Source organism: Mus caroli, unplaced genomic scaffold (genome assembly GCF_978045245.1).
Source record: "Mus caroli unplaced genomic scaffold, Mus_caroli_1 scaffold_8, whole genome shotgun sequence".
NCBI lineage: Eukaryota > Metazoa > Chordata > Mammalia > Rodentia > Muridae > Mus > Mus caroli.
This window is the reverse complement of record NW_028227263.1, coordinates 58,473,015-58,487,806: the sequence shown is the minus strand read 5'-3', so window position 1 is coordinate 58,487,806 and position 14,792 is coordinate 58,473,015. Positions and strand designations below refer to the sequence as shown.

Here is a 14,792-nt window from a genome sequence, read left to right as displayed (position 1 = left end):
AAAGCAAATCTCATAAATAACATCAAATAATGACCATCAGGTAGAGAACACAAATTTAACAAATCCCTGCTTTTATTTAAAAAAAAAAGATTGAAATTGCTAATCTGTATAATAGATAAGATGAAGTACTTAAATTTTATTAATTCATAAAATATTTCCAATTCATTTGAACTATGAAGGAGCTGAAAATTTCATCTGAAGTTAATGGAATAATAAATATTGAAAAATTGGGGATGTTGTTACTTCAGAAACAATTTCAAGCATCCGTGAGATCTCAAACACATACCCTGTATATCACGTCTCGAAAAGTAAAGAGAGAGAAATAGATTTTTTAAAAATGGCATATTGTTAGAACAGATTAAAACCAATAGGACATTTTAGTCATCAATCAGCATTCTGTACTCAGAAAATATTTGTTGCTTTTATGCCAAGAGATGGCCCCAATGTCCCTTTTTTGTTTTCTTATGGCTAAAATGACCTGACTATCAGTTAAGGACACGTACACCTTATTTTCAGACATTTTCAGAATTAAATTTCTTTCACTAGAAATGTACAGGAGTTGCAGAGATTGTTAAGGTACCCCTTCTCTGTTTGACTTAGAGAAACACATTGGCATCTATCTCTTATTTGCTCAGCCTGAACAAGCAGTTGGAAGAGGGCTTGCAGATGTATCTGTCAGGGAGCTGTTAAGCTTAGGAACATTGTTGTAGATGGGAAGTAAGAACACCAGCTGTGAGTGAGCAAACACATCATCTTTAGGGGCTGCAGAGGTCACCGAGGCATTGATCTTGTTATGGGATCTAGAAACACGTTAGTCGGATCACACAATGGATGTGTATGATACTATTCTGGTAGTTTCTTTCCTTGAACAAACTGTTGTATTTTTCAGTTTAAGGTGTGAAAAGATGTGTTATTCCTGTGAAAAGGAAAATTGTGGGCCAGATACAATAATGGAAAAAGTCAATAGGAAGGTACAGAAGTAATGTCAAATACTGGCCATTGTTTTCTTATCTAAGACCTTACTATTTTCTGCTGCTAGGAAAGAATTAAATGCAAGAAACTCGATGGCTATGATGAAGATAAGTAATCCTAATATATAATAACATATACTAAATTAATAAAGTCATAGAAAGTGTAAGCAAGCTATCAACTATATGCACTCCAGATTCTTAGTTATGTCTGCGACTACTTCCTTACACTAAGAATAAAATAAGCATAAAAAGCAAACCATTACTAAAAAATACCCAGGAAAAGTAAAAATAATATGGCCTTTCAGAGATTTGTAGACCAATATAGATATTAGGGATCGTAATCATTGTGATTCAAATGTATACTGTAGTAAAGTTTGTATTATTTTATGATTGTCTGAAAATTGATGCAACATGTCCCATATTAGAAAGGCCGCTTTCACTCAAAAAGTATAAACAAACAAACAAACAAATAAATAAATAAATAATTTACCCATTTCTACCTCATGAGAGAAGAGGGTAAAAATTATGACATACTGCTAGAAGGTATACATCCAAACCTGAAATTTGAAACTGCAGTAAGTTTGGGGGGGGGGAGGTGAAAACTAAAAATGAAACTGAGGTGATGTTGCTGTAAGAGGCTAGAATTGGCCATATAATAAACCATTTTTCTTTGACATCAGAAACACTTTCTTCCTGTCCAGTCAATCATAGACCATTCCCCACATATCCTACTTCACCCACCTTTCCTTAGTTCAAGGCTCTGCCTTTTTCCATGTCTAGGAATTTTTTTTCATCAATTTACTCATATGATTTTCTTTTGAACTGGAAACAGGTCATTTTATTTTGTTTTAGGTTTTTGTTGTTGTTTTGCTTGGTTTGGTTTGGGTTTTTTTTTGTTTGTTTTTGTTTTTGTTTTTTGAGACAGGGTTCCTCTGTGTAGCCCTGGCTGTCCTGGAACTCACTCTGTAGACCAGGCTGGCCTCGAACTCAGAAATCCACTTGCCTCTGCCTCCCGAGTGCTGGGATTAAAGTCGTGTGACACCATGCCCGGCTAAACAGATCATTTTAAATTAGCTATAGCTTGGAGTCCATTTCCATATGTTCACTTGGCCACAGATATATAAAAACACAACACATCCACGCTGGAGATACACAGCATCACTATAATATATTTTGGTGATTGTAACAGATCTTATCTTATTTAATAGAATTGCTATCAATTCTATCGTCTCATTACTTTAAAATTTCTCTCAATATTAGTTACAAAATATCCTCATAGTTCATTATATCAAAATAATGACTGTGAGTTTTGCTCTTATCATCTCTAAATGCCCTCTTTAGTGGCCCTAGCACTAGCACTATTTTCATCATATCCGTTCTCTCATTTCCACCACCATCTTACTTCCTCCCTTCTCAACTTAATCGTTGTGCTACTTCATCTATAGAAAGCCTTAAACAATGACATGGTGTTCATATCTTGGTTTCAGCATAAGAGCCAGCCATTCAGTTTGTGAATAGTCACCTTGAAAACCCCATCATAGAATTGTTGATCAAGGATTAAAAAGTAGCTGTACAGAGCTATGCTAGTTGCTTATTCAAAATAATATTTGTATACCACTCCTGGGCATATCCAAAATGTCTCCCTATCATACTGTAGAGGCATTTACTCATCCCTGTTGCTATTCTATTCACAACTGCAAGAAAAAATGAAAGCAAACTACATGTCTATCGACAGATGAATGAATAATAAAAATATGTCATATATACAAAATCGAATTTTATTCAACTCTTCACAAAATAAAAATTTCAGGAGAATTGATAAAACTGAAAATGAATATATTAAGCAAGGTGACCTACTCTCTGAAAGACAAGAACTGTCTATTCTCTCTCATACGCAGACATTATATATTATATGTATATAAAAAAGCCTTTAGTGTTTACATGTGTATAATTAAGGATAGCAATACATGTCCTAAAGTGGAGAGCTGAAAATCTACAAGGCTTCAACTCTACACAAATAAATTCAGGCAATTAAGGAATCCTGGGAGCAAGAAAAATGGTCTTTCCAGGAAAGAGCACACCAATTGATTATCTAATATCAAATGATCAGCCCTGAAAGCATCCATGTAAGTAGCATTATACATACTGGGAAGGTATTTATGTACCTAGAAGTGTGTGTGTGTGTGTGTGTGTGTGTGTGTGTGTGTGTGTGTGTAAAACAATTAGTGAAAAAGAAAGCATGGATTTGAAAGAAAGCAAGGATGGGTATAAAAGAGGCTTTGAAGGGAGGAAAGGAAAGAGGAAATAACTATCCATAAAACCATAAGAAATAATATGAGAGCTATGAAAGGTATAGAGATTAGAGAGGAGACTATGAGAGGGAAAAAAGAGGTGCTAAGAAAGAGGAAGTCAGAGAGAGTAAAGGTGAAAAGAAAATATCGGGGTAAGAAAATATCGGGGTAAGAAGATATGGGGGAAGGATAGGGAGGAAAGAATGGGGAGAAACAGCAAAAAAATTTAAAAGTCCATAATTATGCTGAATAGTTATAAGGTAATATTTTTAAAAGACAATATTTGCTTCCCTACCACAACATACTGCCTCACAATCCCCAAAGTTTACATTGTTGAATTGTATTTTATTACACTCCTTAAAGAATTTTTAAATTAAAATGTTTAATATTTTTGAATATTTTTTCATAACATTAAATATAATAAGATAAAACAAAAACCACCATCATTTCAGAGTAGACAAGACAACAGGAAAATAAAAGGGCTGCAAGATTAAGCAAAAGGCCAGGCGGTAGTGGCACATGCCTTTAATCCCAGCACTTGGGGGGCAGAGGCAAGTGGTTTCTGAGTTCGAGGCCAGTCTGGTCTACAGAGTAAGTTCCAGGACAGACCAGGATATACAGGGAAACCCTGTCTCAAAAAACAAAACAAAACAAAAACAAAAAACAAAACACAAAACAAAAACAAAAACAAGCAAACAAAACAATAAAACAAAACAAAAATTAGGCAAAAGAATCAAAGATCCATGGATTTATGCATTCAGGAGTCACATAAAAGTACTAAAACAAAACACTGCAGTACATTTGCAGAGGGCCAGGTGCAGACCTATGTAGGTCCCGTGATTGCTCTTTCAGTCTCTGTGTGTTTATATGAGCTTTACTCAGTTGTTTAGAAGGGCCTTGTTTTACTGCTGGTCTTCATCCCCTCTGGCATTCTTTCTGCCTCCTTTTCTATTCTTTTCTTTTCTTTTTTTTAAATTTTTTATTAGATATTTTCTTCATTTACATTTCAAATGCTATCCCAAAAGTCCCCTATACCCTTCCCCTGCCCTGTTCCACTATCCACTCACTCCCACTTCTTGGTCCTGGCATTCCCCTGTACTGGGGCATATAAAGTTTGCAAGGCCAAGGGGCCTCTCTTCCCAATGATGGCCGACTAGGCCATCTTATGCTACATATGCAGCTAGAAACACGAGTTCTGGGGGTACTGATTAGTTCATATTGTTGTTCCACCTGTACAGTTGCAGACCCCTTCAGCTCTTGGGTACATTCTCTAGCCCCTATAGGATGTGTTCCATCCTATAGATGACTGTGAGCATCCACTTCTGTATTTGCCAGGCACTGGCAAAGCCTCACAGGAGACAGCTATATCAGGGTCCATTCAACAAAATCTTGCTGGTGTATGTAATAGTGTCTACATTTGGTGGCTGACTATGGGATGGACCCCCGGGTGGGGCAGTCTCTGGATGGTCCATCCTTTTGTCTTAGTGCCAAACTTTGTCTCTGACTCCTTCCATGGATATTTTATTCCCTATTTTAGGGAGGAATGAAGTATCCACAAGTTGGTCTTCCTTCTTGATTTTCTTGTGTTTTGGAAGTTGTATCTTGGGTATTCTAAGTTTCTGGGCTAATATCCACTTATCAGTGAGTGCATATCAAGTGACTTCTTTTGTGATTGGGTTAACTCACTCAGGATGATATCCTCCAGATATATCCATTTGCCCAAGAATTTCATAAATTCATTGTTTTTAATATCTGAGTAGTGCTCCATTATGTAAATGTACTACATTTTCTATAATCATCAGAGAAATGCAAATGAAAACAACCCCGAGATTCCACCTCACACCAATCAGAATGGCTAGGATCAAAAATTCGGGTGACAGCAGATGTTGGCGAGGATGTGGAGAAGGAGGAACACTCCTCCATTGCTGGTGGGATTGCAAGCTTGTACAACCACTCTGGAAATCAGTCTGGCAGTTTCTCAGAAAACTGGACATAGTACTACCAGTAGATCCAGCAACACCTCTCCTGGGCATATACCCAGAAGATGTTCCAAATGGTAATAAGGACACATGCTCCACTATGTTCATAGCAAAACTCTTTATAATAGCTAGAAGCTGGAATGAACCCAGATGTCCCTCAACAGAGGAATGGATACAGAAAATCTGCCTTCTTTTCTATGGAGTTCCCAGAGCTCCGAGGAGAGGGATTTGATGGAGACATTCCATTTAGAGTTGTGTGTCCCAAGGTCTCTTGTTCTGCATAATGTCAGTGTCTGGACCACTGTATTTATTCCCATCTGCTGCTGGAGGAAGCTTTGCTGATAATGGTCTATGAGGAAAGCAGATTATCATTAAAATTGTTTTATAGTTACTTGTTATTTTAGAACTGTATTTGGTTTTATCATTGATTTCTATAGAATCTATTCTCTGGTTAATGGTAATACAAGCAGTTTCAGATATAGGTTCAACCTCATGGAGTGGTCCTTACGTCAAATAAGACATTGGTTGGCTACTCCCACAAGTTTTGTGCCACCATTGTCCTAGCATAAATATTTTGAAGAAATGCCAGATTGTAGATCAAAAATTTTGCATTTGGATTGATGTTACATTTCTATGTTAGTAGCATGCAGAGTTCCTTTACATGGCAAAGACACTAGAATATGGAGGTAAAGATTCTATGTAGGCACAGCTTGCCCTCTCTACATTCAGTGAGTTGTGTAAGCATTGTCTTTGGCAATAGGGCCAGTTTATGAAGAGCAACCTACTGTCTTGACATTTGTCTTGACTAGTTTTGGGGGGGATTTTTGAGGAACCCATAGGCCAACAATCCAATTGAATAAGAGCTTCATTTGATGAAAGAGATGACCAGTTGAGTTAGTATTTCCTTCATATATTATAGGTAGTTTCTATTACACTAGGTTTTCATACAACCCTCAAATGCTCTTCAATTCTGTCTTTTCTCTATGCCTATCCTCTCTGGGTACATAGATTTTAGCTTGGTCATCAATTATTTAATGATTAATATCCATAAGTAAGTTAACACATACCATATTTATCTTCCTGAGTCTGGGTTACCTCACTCAAGTTGATCTTTGTTTCTCTAATTCTATTTGTTTGAGAATTTCATGACACTATTTTTTTAAATAGCTACTGGTAAGCTGTTGTATAGATGTACCACATTTTCTTTATCTATTTTTCTGGTGAGTGACATCTAGATTGTTTCCAATTTAGGGCTATTAGGAATAGAACACCAGTGCATATGGCTGAACAAGTGTTCCTCTGGTAAGAGGAAGCACCTTTTGTGTCTATAGCCAAGAGTGCTATAGCTGAATATTGATGTAGATCATTCCCATCTTTCTGAGAAACTTCCATAATGACTTAAATAGTGAAGGTAAAATTTTGAACTCCCACAAATAATGGAAGAATATTCTGTTTGTTCTACATCCTCACCATAATTAATTGTCACCTGTATTACTGATATTAACCATTCTGATGGGTGGAAGATGAAATCTAAAGGTAATTCTTACTTGCATACCCCTCATAGTGAGGCATGTTGAACATTTATGTGTTTCTAATCCATTAGTTTCCCCTTTTGAGAATTCTCTGTTTAAACTGTACTCCACTTTTTCTTTTCTTTAGTTTTCTAAATTATTCAGTTTACATTCCACTCACTACCATGCTCTCAGTAATCACCAACCATAATTCTTCCCCCATTCTCTTCCTCTTCTCCCCTGAGTGGGTGAGGGTCCCCTAGGAATCCTCCAACCCTGCCATATCAAGTCTCTGTGAGGCTACATGCATTCTCTACCACTGAGGCTCATTTTTCAATTGGCTTTTTTGTGTGGTTTTGGTTTTTGTTTTTATTTGGTTTCTTGAGTTTGTTATATATTTTGGATATTAGTCCTCTGTTGGATTTGGAGTTGGGAAAAATCTTTCCCCATTTTGTAGGCTGCTGCTTTGTCCAATTGGTGGTGTCCTTTAACCTACAGAAGCCTTTACATAATTGTTGATCTTGGTGCTTGGGCTAACGGTGTTCTTTTCATATCTATGCATTAGTAGTGAGATTGGATTTTTTAAAATTTAAGATGCACATAATTTATACAGTTATCTTATATTTACTCTAGAATAATCACAAAATATGCAAGTTGCATCTTATTTTCTTTTACTTTCTTTTATTTTTTTAATTTTTTATTGGTTGTTTTATTTATTTACATTTCAAATGTTATCCTTCTTCCCGGTTTGCCCCCTGAAAACCCTCATCCCACTCTCCTCCCCTCTGCTTCTACGAGGGTGATCCCCCACTCACCCACCCACTCCAGCCTCACGGCCCTAGCATTACCCTATGCTGCAGCATCAAGTCTTCACAGGACCAAAGGCTTCCCCTCCCATTGAGACCAGATAAGGCCATCCTCAACTACATATGCAGCTGGAGCCATGAGTCCCTTCAGGTGTACTCTTTGGTTGGTGGTTTAGACCCTGGGACCTCTGGCAGGTCTGGTTGTTTGATATTGTTGTTCTTCCTATGGGGATTAAAAACCTCTTCAGCTCCTCCAGTCCTTCCCCTAACTTCTCCATTGGGGTTCCCCTGCTTAGTCTGATGGTTGGCTGAAAGCATCCACATCTGTATCTGTAAGGCTCTGGCCGAACCTCACAGGAGATATCCATATCACGCTCCAGTCAGCAAGCACTTCTTGGCATCAGCAATAGTGACTGGGTTTGGTGGCTGCATATAGAATGGGTCCTCAGGTGGGGCAATCTAAGTTACATCATTTAACAAATTAGGTTTTATGGTAGAAGTAGTTTTGCAATGTATGCAGATGATCTCAGACATATAACTCTGCTATTGATCTTACAGTAGCCTAACTAGCTAAAACCTGAAATACTAATATGTGATGTAAGAAAGGTAGTTGTAGGTAATCATTCAATTCTATTTTCAATTGTTCTTCAGTTTGTTTTTTATAAAACATAATTTTAAAACTTCCTTTAAGGCCAGAACTCTTTTATTTTTTAAAGTTCTTTTTAGTTCTTTTAGTTATTTACATTCTAGTCATTGCCCCCTCTGGGTCTCCTCTCCCATAGTTCCTCATCAAGTTTCTCCCCTACCTCTGGCCTCAGAGAGGGTGCTCCTCCTTCCCTGGAGCTTCAAGTGTCTCAAGGTTTAAGCCCATCTTCTCCCACTGAGGCCTGACCAGGAAGATCTCTGCTATATTTGTGCCATGGGCCTCACACTGGCCAGTGTATGCTCCTGGTTGGAGGCTGTCTCTGGGAGCTCCCTGGGGTCTGGGTTAGTAGAGTCTGCTGATCTTTCTATGGCATCACTCTCTCTTTCAGCTTCTTCAATCCTTCCCCTAATTCAACCATAGGGCTCCTCTGCTTCAGTCCAATGGTTGGGTGTGTATCTGCCTGTCACAATCAGCTACTCATAGGACCTCTCAGTGGACAGCCATGCCAGGCTCCTATCTGTGAGCATATCATAGCATTGGTAATAGTGTCAGGCCTTGGTGCCCCCCTCTCTTTGAAATGGATCCCAGTTGGGCTGGTTATTGGACTGCATTTCCTTCACTCTTTTCTCTATTTTTGTCCCTGCAGTTCTTTTAGAAAGAAACAATTCTGGGTCAAAAATTTTGACTGTGGTTTAGTAACACTGTCCCTCTACTTGAGGCCCTGTCTATCCACTGGAGGTGGATTTTTCCAGTTCCTGACCCCCCTTGTTGAGCATTTTGGCTAAGGTCACCCCCAATGAGTCCTGATAGTCACACACTTCCCAAGTCTCTCATACTTTCTAGAGGTTCCACACATTCTCACACTCCTGAGGTGCTGCTTATTTCAATTCATTCTCTTTGCCCTCTAGGCTTCTCTCCTGGCCTCCCAATATCTGATCCTGTTCCCCATTTCCCTTTCCCCTTCCCTCTCTCACACAAATCCCCCTCTGCCTCCAGTGATTATTTCCTTTCCCCTTCTAAGTGGAATTGAAGCCTCCTTACTTGGGCCTTTTTGCTTGCTGCACTTCTTATGGTCTGTATGTTGTATCCCAGGTATTCGGTACTTTTTTGGCTAATATACACTTATCATCTAAAACAAAGATTCTTTTTCATCTTACCTCTTCCTTACCAGTGTTGGTCACCTTCCACACATTGATTTTTCATATACTCCTGAACAGTTTAGATGGCTCTGAAATAGTTGGCAGCTTTGTCTACAGCCTGATTTCATACATCAGCCCAAGCATCTTTGAAAAGCATCCACACAAATATGTCCATGCCATTTCTCTACACAGTTCCTAATAGTGACTCTCTGACTTGCAAGATGTCCCACTTACCTAATGTGCAGCCTCGTCCAGGAACATGCACCACACTATTGCACTGAAGTCTCCTTTCATTTCTCCTTTTCTCACAGGTAACCTCTGTTCCCCAAATCGACTCAATTTCCTGTTCTGACTTAGTAACATTTGTTTCCCTTTGTAGTGATCCTTAGTTGCTCCTGGCAAGAATAAAGACATGGAACTTCTCCATAGGCTTTACTCCAGTTATATGCAAGTGTTTTAAAGACCCCAATTAATGTTTTATGGCAGGAAAAAAATGATTGTTATCATTCAGTTTCAAAATGTAGGGCAGCTCCTATCAAACAGCATATACTTGACAATATTTATTATCCTAAATGAATCTTTGAAGGAATAAATTGTATAAGAGGTAAATAAATGGCAGACTGAAATGATCAAAAACAGGTGCTTGTAAATTGGATACGCTTCTCTCATTCTTTTTCGATATGTGTCTGTGTCTCTGCAGGTTGTGATTTGATCCCAGTCCAGTATCTTCGCTGGGGTGACCCTGAGCCCATTGCAGCTGTGGTGTTTGCCTGCCTTGGTCTGCTAGCTACCCTGTTCGTTACTGTAATCTTCATCATTTATCGAGACACTCCAGTGGTCAAGTCTTCCAGCAGGGAACTCTGCTACATTATCCTTGCTGGCATCTGCCTGGGCTACTTGTGTACCTTCTGCCTCATTGCAAAGCCCAAACAGATTTACTGCTACCTTCAGAGAATTGGCATCGGTCTCTCTCCGGCCATGAGCTACTCAGCCCTTGTAACGAAGACCAACCGTATTGCAAGGATTCTAGCTGGCAGCAAGAAGAAGATCTGTACCAAAAAGCCCAGATTTATGAGCGCCTGTGCTCAGTTAGTGATCGCTTTCATTCTCATTTGTATACAGTTGGGCATTATTGTGGCCCTCTTTATCATGGAGCCTCCAGATATAATGCATGACTATCCAAGCATCCGAGAAGTCTACTTGATTTGTAACACCACCAACCTAGGGGTTGTCACTCCTCTTGGATACAATGGATTATTGATTTTGAGTTGCACATTCTATGCGTTCAAGACCAGAAATGTTCCAGCCAACTTTAACGAGGCCAAATATATTGCTTTCACCATGTACACAACCTGCATCATATGGCTGGCCTTCGTGCCTATCTACTTTGGTAGCAACTACAAAATTATCACCATGTGTTTCTCAGTCAGCCTCAGTGCCACAGTGGCCCTGGGTTGCATGTTTGTGCCGAAGGTGTACATCATCCTAGCCAAACCGGAGAGAAATGTGCGCAGCGCCTTCACAACCTCTACCGTGGTGCGCATGCACGTAGGAGATGGCAAGTCATCATCCGCTGCCAGCAGATCCAGCAGCCTAGTCAACCTGTGGAAGAGGAGGGGCTCGTCTGGGGAAACCCTAAGGTAACAGTTGTGAGGGCATAGTGGAGTATGGCTGCTAGGGAAACAGTTCCATTAGCCTTCTAGCATTTCAAAAGGAGATGTCTGCATGATTGGAAACCAGAGACGTCCAGGTGCTTCGGGCTTGGAGCCCATTTCACAATGTTTATTTTTAAGGTGGAACGAGTGTTGCCCAGTTGTGTAAACTAAAGTTAGAAGCACAGTAATCAAGATTACTGATATAAAAGTTACTCAATAAGGCAAGTTTGTTCAGAAGGGCAAACAGAACAGAGGTGTGTTAAATTTTAGTTAGAATTTGTTAAACACTTTATAGATGTTTTACTAGCTGAAAAGGATGAAACAACAATGCCTTTGCATGTACCTTCACTAAGTTCCTTAGTTTTCCAATTCTTTGTTGCCTAGATGCCCACTCTAAGTTCAATATCATTAACAACAGCTAACAGCTATTTACAGTCTGCAAATGATCTGGATCCAAGAGCCAATGCATAAGTGAACTTGAGTATTACCCTTGTAACTGTCCCCAAGATTCAAAGCGCAGACCATGACTCTCGAGAACCAATTCTAAGATATTAAGAGTGTTACACAGATTACTGAGAGTTGAAAATCAGGAAGTACAACCTCAAGATCTATGGATTATAAATACAAATGTCCTCTATTTTGGAAGTGCCTGCCAAAAAAAGCTGATCAGGAAATCTCTACTGGGATTTGATAGTCTTTCTAAATACTAGATAAGTTAATGTAAGCTAAATAACTTTCAATTAAAAAATAAGTGTCTTTCAAAGTGAAGATATATATATATATGTATATATATATCAATAATATTGCTTAAATTATTCTTATATACTGCCATCTAGCTTCCCTAGTCTCTTCTGTCATCCCTCCTTTTTTAAAAGCATGAATGGTAGTGATGATGAGCATGACATCTCTGCTGAGGTTTGAGGGGTCCATAAGATTCTTGGAAAAGTTTAGCTGTGAAGCCTAATCTGTTGGAGTTAACTTGTATCTTCATATGATTCCCTCACTCAGTTCTTTCTAATGACATTACTTTTCTCATCTTTTCCCATCTGGGTTGTGTCAGTTTATACACAGAAAGCCTTCCTTAGAGCGAACCTGTTCACGTACTTCTCTCAGCCTTCCTGACACCTCTACTAAACATTCCTGAAACTTCTGCAAAATCAACATTTCTGGATGGCTGAGACATTTATTTTTCAGACTTTTATTTCATAAGCCCCTTTTTTAAATAAATATTTTCTAGGGAAAATTGATAACACAGAGAAGCTGGCATAAAAAGGCAATTGTTTACCTAGGTCTACATAACGATAATTCAAGAGGGAATGCTCCTTAAAGAGACAGCATTGAGTGGTGGCAAAGAATACTGACTGTGTAACCATTTTTTTTCCTCTGTTTGAATGCTGCAATTGCTATATTCTCTCTGTACCTTATTGACTTCAAATGACTAATTAGGAACACTTCATTTATATCATGGACTGTAAGGAATAAAACACACAGTAGGCACTTTAGTGTTAGACTGCGTTGGGACTACATTCTAGGAGCAGAAATTGCTGAGCTGTATAACATTTGTCAGATGTTCTTAACCTTCTTGGATTCAATCCCCCCTCTGATGAATGGTGATTGGGAAGTACACATATTACTGAGTTCCAGGAGTACCTAACATATGCAGGTAGTGTATGCCACACATTAATTATGTCTTAAGAAATGTTATTTTAATGAACTTAGTTATCGATTAGCAATATTCTCCACTATCTGAAAGTCAGTTATATACACAAATAGGATGAAATCAACAATTAAGAGGACATTCAATGTGCAAAATAAGTTTATGGAAAAACCCCTCACATATCTGCTCCTTCCAGGGCTTTATACCATTTTGCCATTTTGCCAAAATGTTTACCATACCTTGCTTCGTACTTTAAGTAGAACAAGCTCCCTGGGAGTGGAAACCTTGTTTCCACTTTTCTAATCATCCTGTCCTTGGTGCTTAGCTGGACTCACAGTGGTACTCCACACATAGAAGCAGATCATTAGTAGTGTGCTATTGTATTTGATGAACTGATGAGTTTAGAAAGGTGGTAATGTACTGGGATTTAGTTTCTGTTTGTCTTCCAATGCCCACAAGTAGTGTTTAGAGATCATACTAACTTTCCCAAGCCTGCAGTTTTAAGCCTGCAGTGTTCTGTGTTACAAATGCCTCCTCTATTTCTATCATTATCAGTCTCATATCAAGAAGTAGATTGGTAATGTCATGTTTTGATACACTGGTGTATTTCTCTAAGATATTTTACTATATTTTAACTATTGTATTTCAATTTTTTTAAATGATCAGATACAGGATCTTGTAGCAATATGCCAACTTGTTTTCTTTTCAGGGCCATAGAGTTCACGGTATTCAATCTAGATTCAGTCCAATTGGGTGTCACAATCTCAAAAAGAGGAAGAGAGGTGTGGTAGCAAGTGCTGTTGTTTTATACAACCTTTGAAAAAGCCTTGTCGGTCCATGTGATTATAGCTTAGATAGGGTATAATCTGATTATAGAGAGATTTTCTTTTTGGCATATGATGTTGATGTGGAGAGAAAAAGAAATCACAGAAAGATTGTCATCCTCTTGTAGTACATTCCATCCCTGCTATGCTTTTCAAACTGTAATTCTCATTGAGGAATGTGACCAAAAACTGCTTTTCTCCTTTGTTCCTACCTGAGCCTAAGCTAAAATATTGTTCCTTTCTGATACAGAGTCAAACTGCTCAAAGCACTAACATACTGTTTTTCACGTTGAAATACACAACTTTCAGAAATTTACCTCCTCTTCAAATCACACTTTTGTAAATGTCAGTGTGTATCACATTGCCCCAGCAAACTTAGATACTGTAGAACAAGTAAAAAGAGTATCTGCAATATTTTCATGCTTTCATCTAAATTACTGCTAGTATTTGTGCTTTTCAATAATTGAATTCTATCTTGGGCTATTGAGCTCATGTGTTGGGGTTTAGGAAGGTCTTCAGTAGATAACTAAAATCCTAAAAATTAGGTCTTTATGCATAAGCAGCTCCTATGCTGGCTCTATCTTAATTTACACCCTTTCATTTCATTTTGAAGACACCAATTGCTATTAGCCAGGACTGGATCTGAGTCCTGTTTTTCTATTTAGTTGCTCTATACATCCCTTCATTACCCATCATCCAATGGGAACAGTATAGATGTTTTATAATCACTGTTTTAAAGAGAACAATAATTGTATGCTTTAGAAAAAAGAATGTTGAAACAAGTTAAAAGTTTCAATAACTGTATCCAACAGTTAATATACCCTCTTGGAGAGAAAGAAAAGAGGAGGGACCATGCATGTTCAGCAGCATTGTATTGGGAGACTTTCCTGGCTTTTACAATAGTATCAACTTGAATGAGCTATTTTAGTCTATTCAATAAACTATGAAATAGTACATAATAGTCTGATTTTAAAGTAATTTACTAATATTTAGTAACAACATATAGAAAGTAGTCAATAAATAGAAATCTTTTTAGAGTTAGGCTTAATTGTAAGAACCCATTTTCAGATCTCCATAGGCTGGTTCTACTTGCTAGAAAACAGTGTTGTCAGAATCCTATTAAAAATGGTTTTTATGTCTCATTAAACAAAACTTACTCAAATATCTACTATAAACTGAGAAAATAGTCTCTTTAGCATGATATTGTTTATAAAGGAAACTGGATGGGGAAAATGTGGTAGTTTTCACTGCATAAGCGGATGAATTTGTCCACAACAGAAAATGGTAGTACACAGTAGCAATCATGGTTGGAA

General features: G+C 38.2%; 1 protein-coding gene across 7 annotated transcripts in view; it reads left to right on the top strand.

Annotated features, from left to right (window-relative positions):
* Grm5 (glutamate metabotropic receptor 5) overlaps positions 1-14,792 on the top strand; it is a 506,948-nt gene that overhangs the window by 440,888 nt on the left and 51,268 nt on the right. For all 7 annotated transcript variants that reach the window (XM_029479683.2, XM_021167179.3, XM_021167178.3 and 4 more), the window contains one exon: positions 10,044-10,983. In XM_029479683.2, the coding sequence (XP_029335543.1) occupies positions 10,044-10,983 (940 nt within the window). The remainder of the gene's footprint in view (positions 1-10,043; positions 10,984-14,792) is intronic.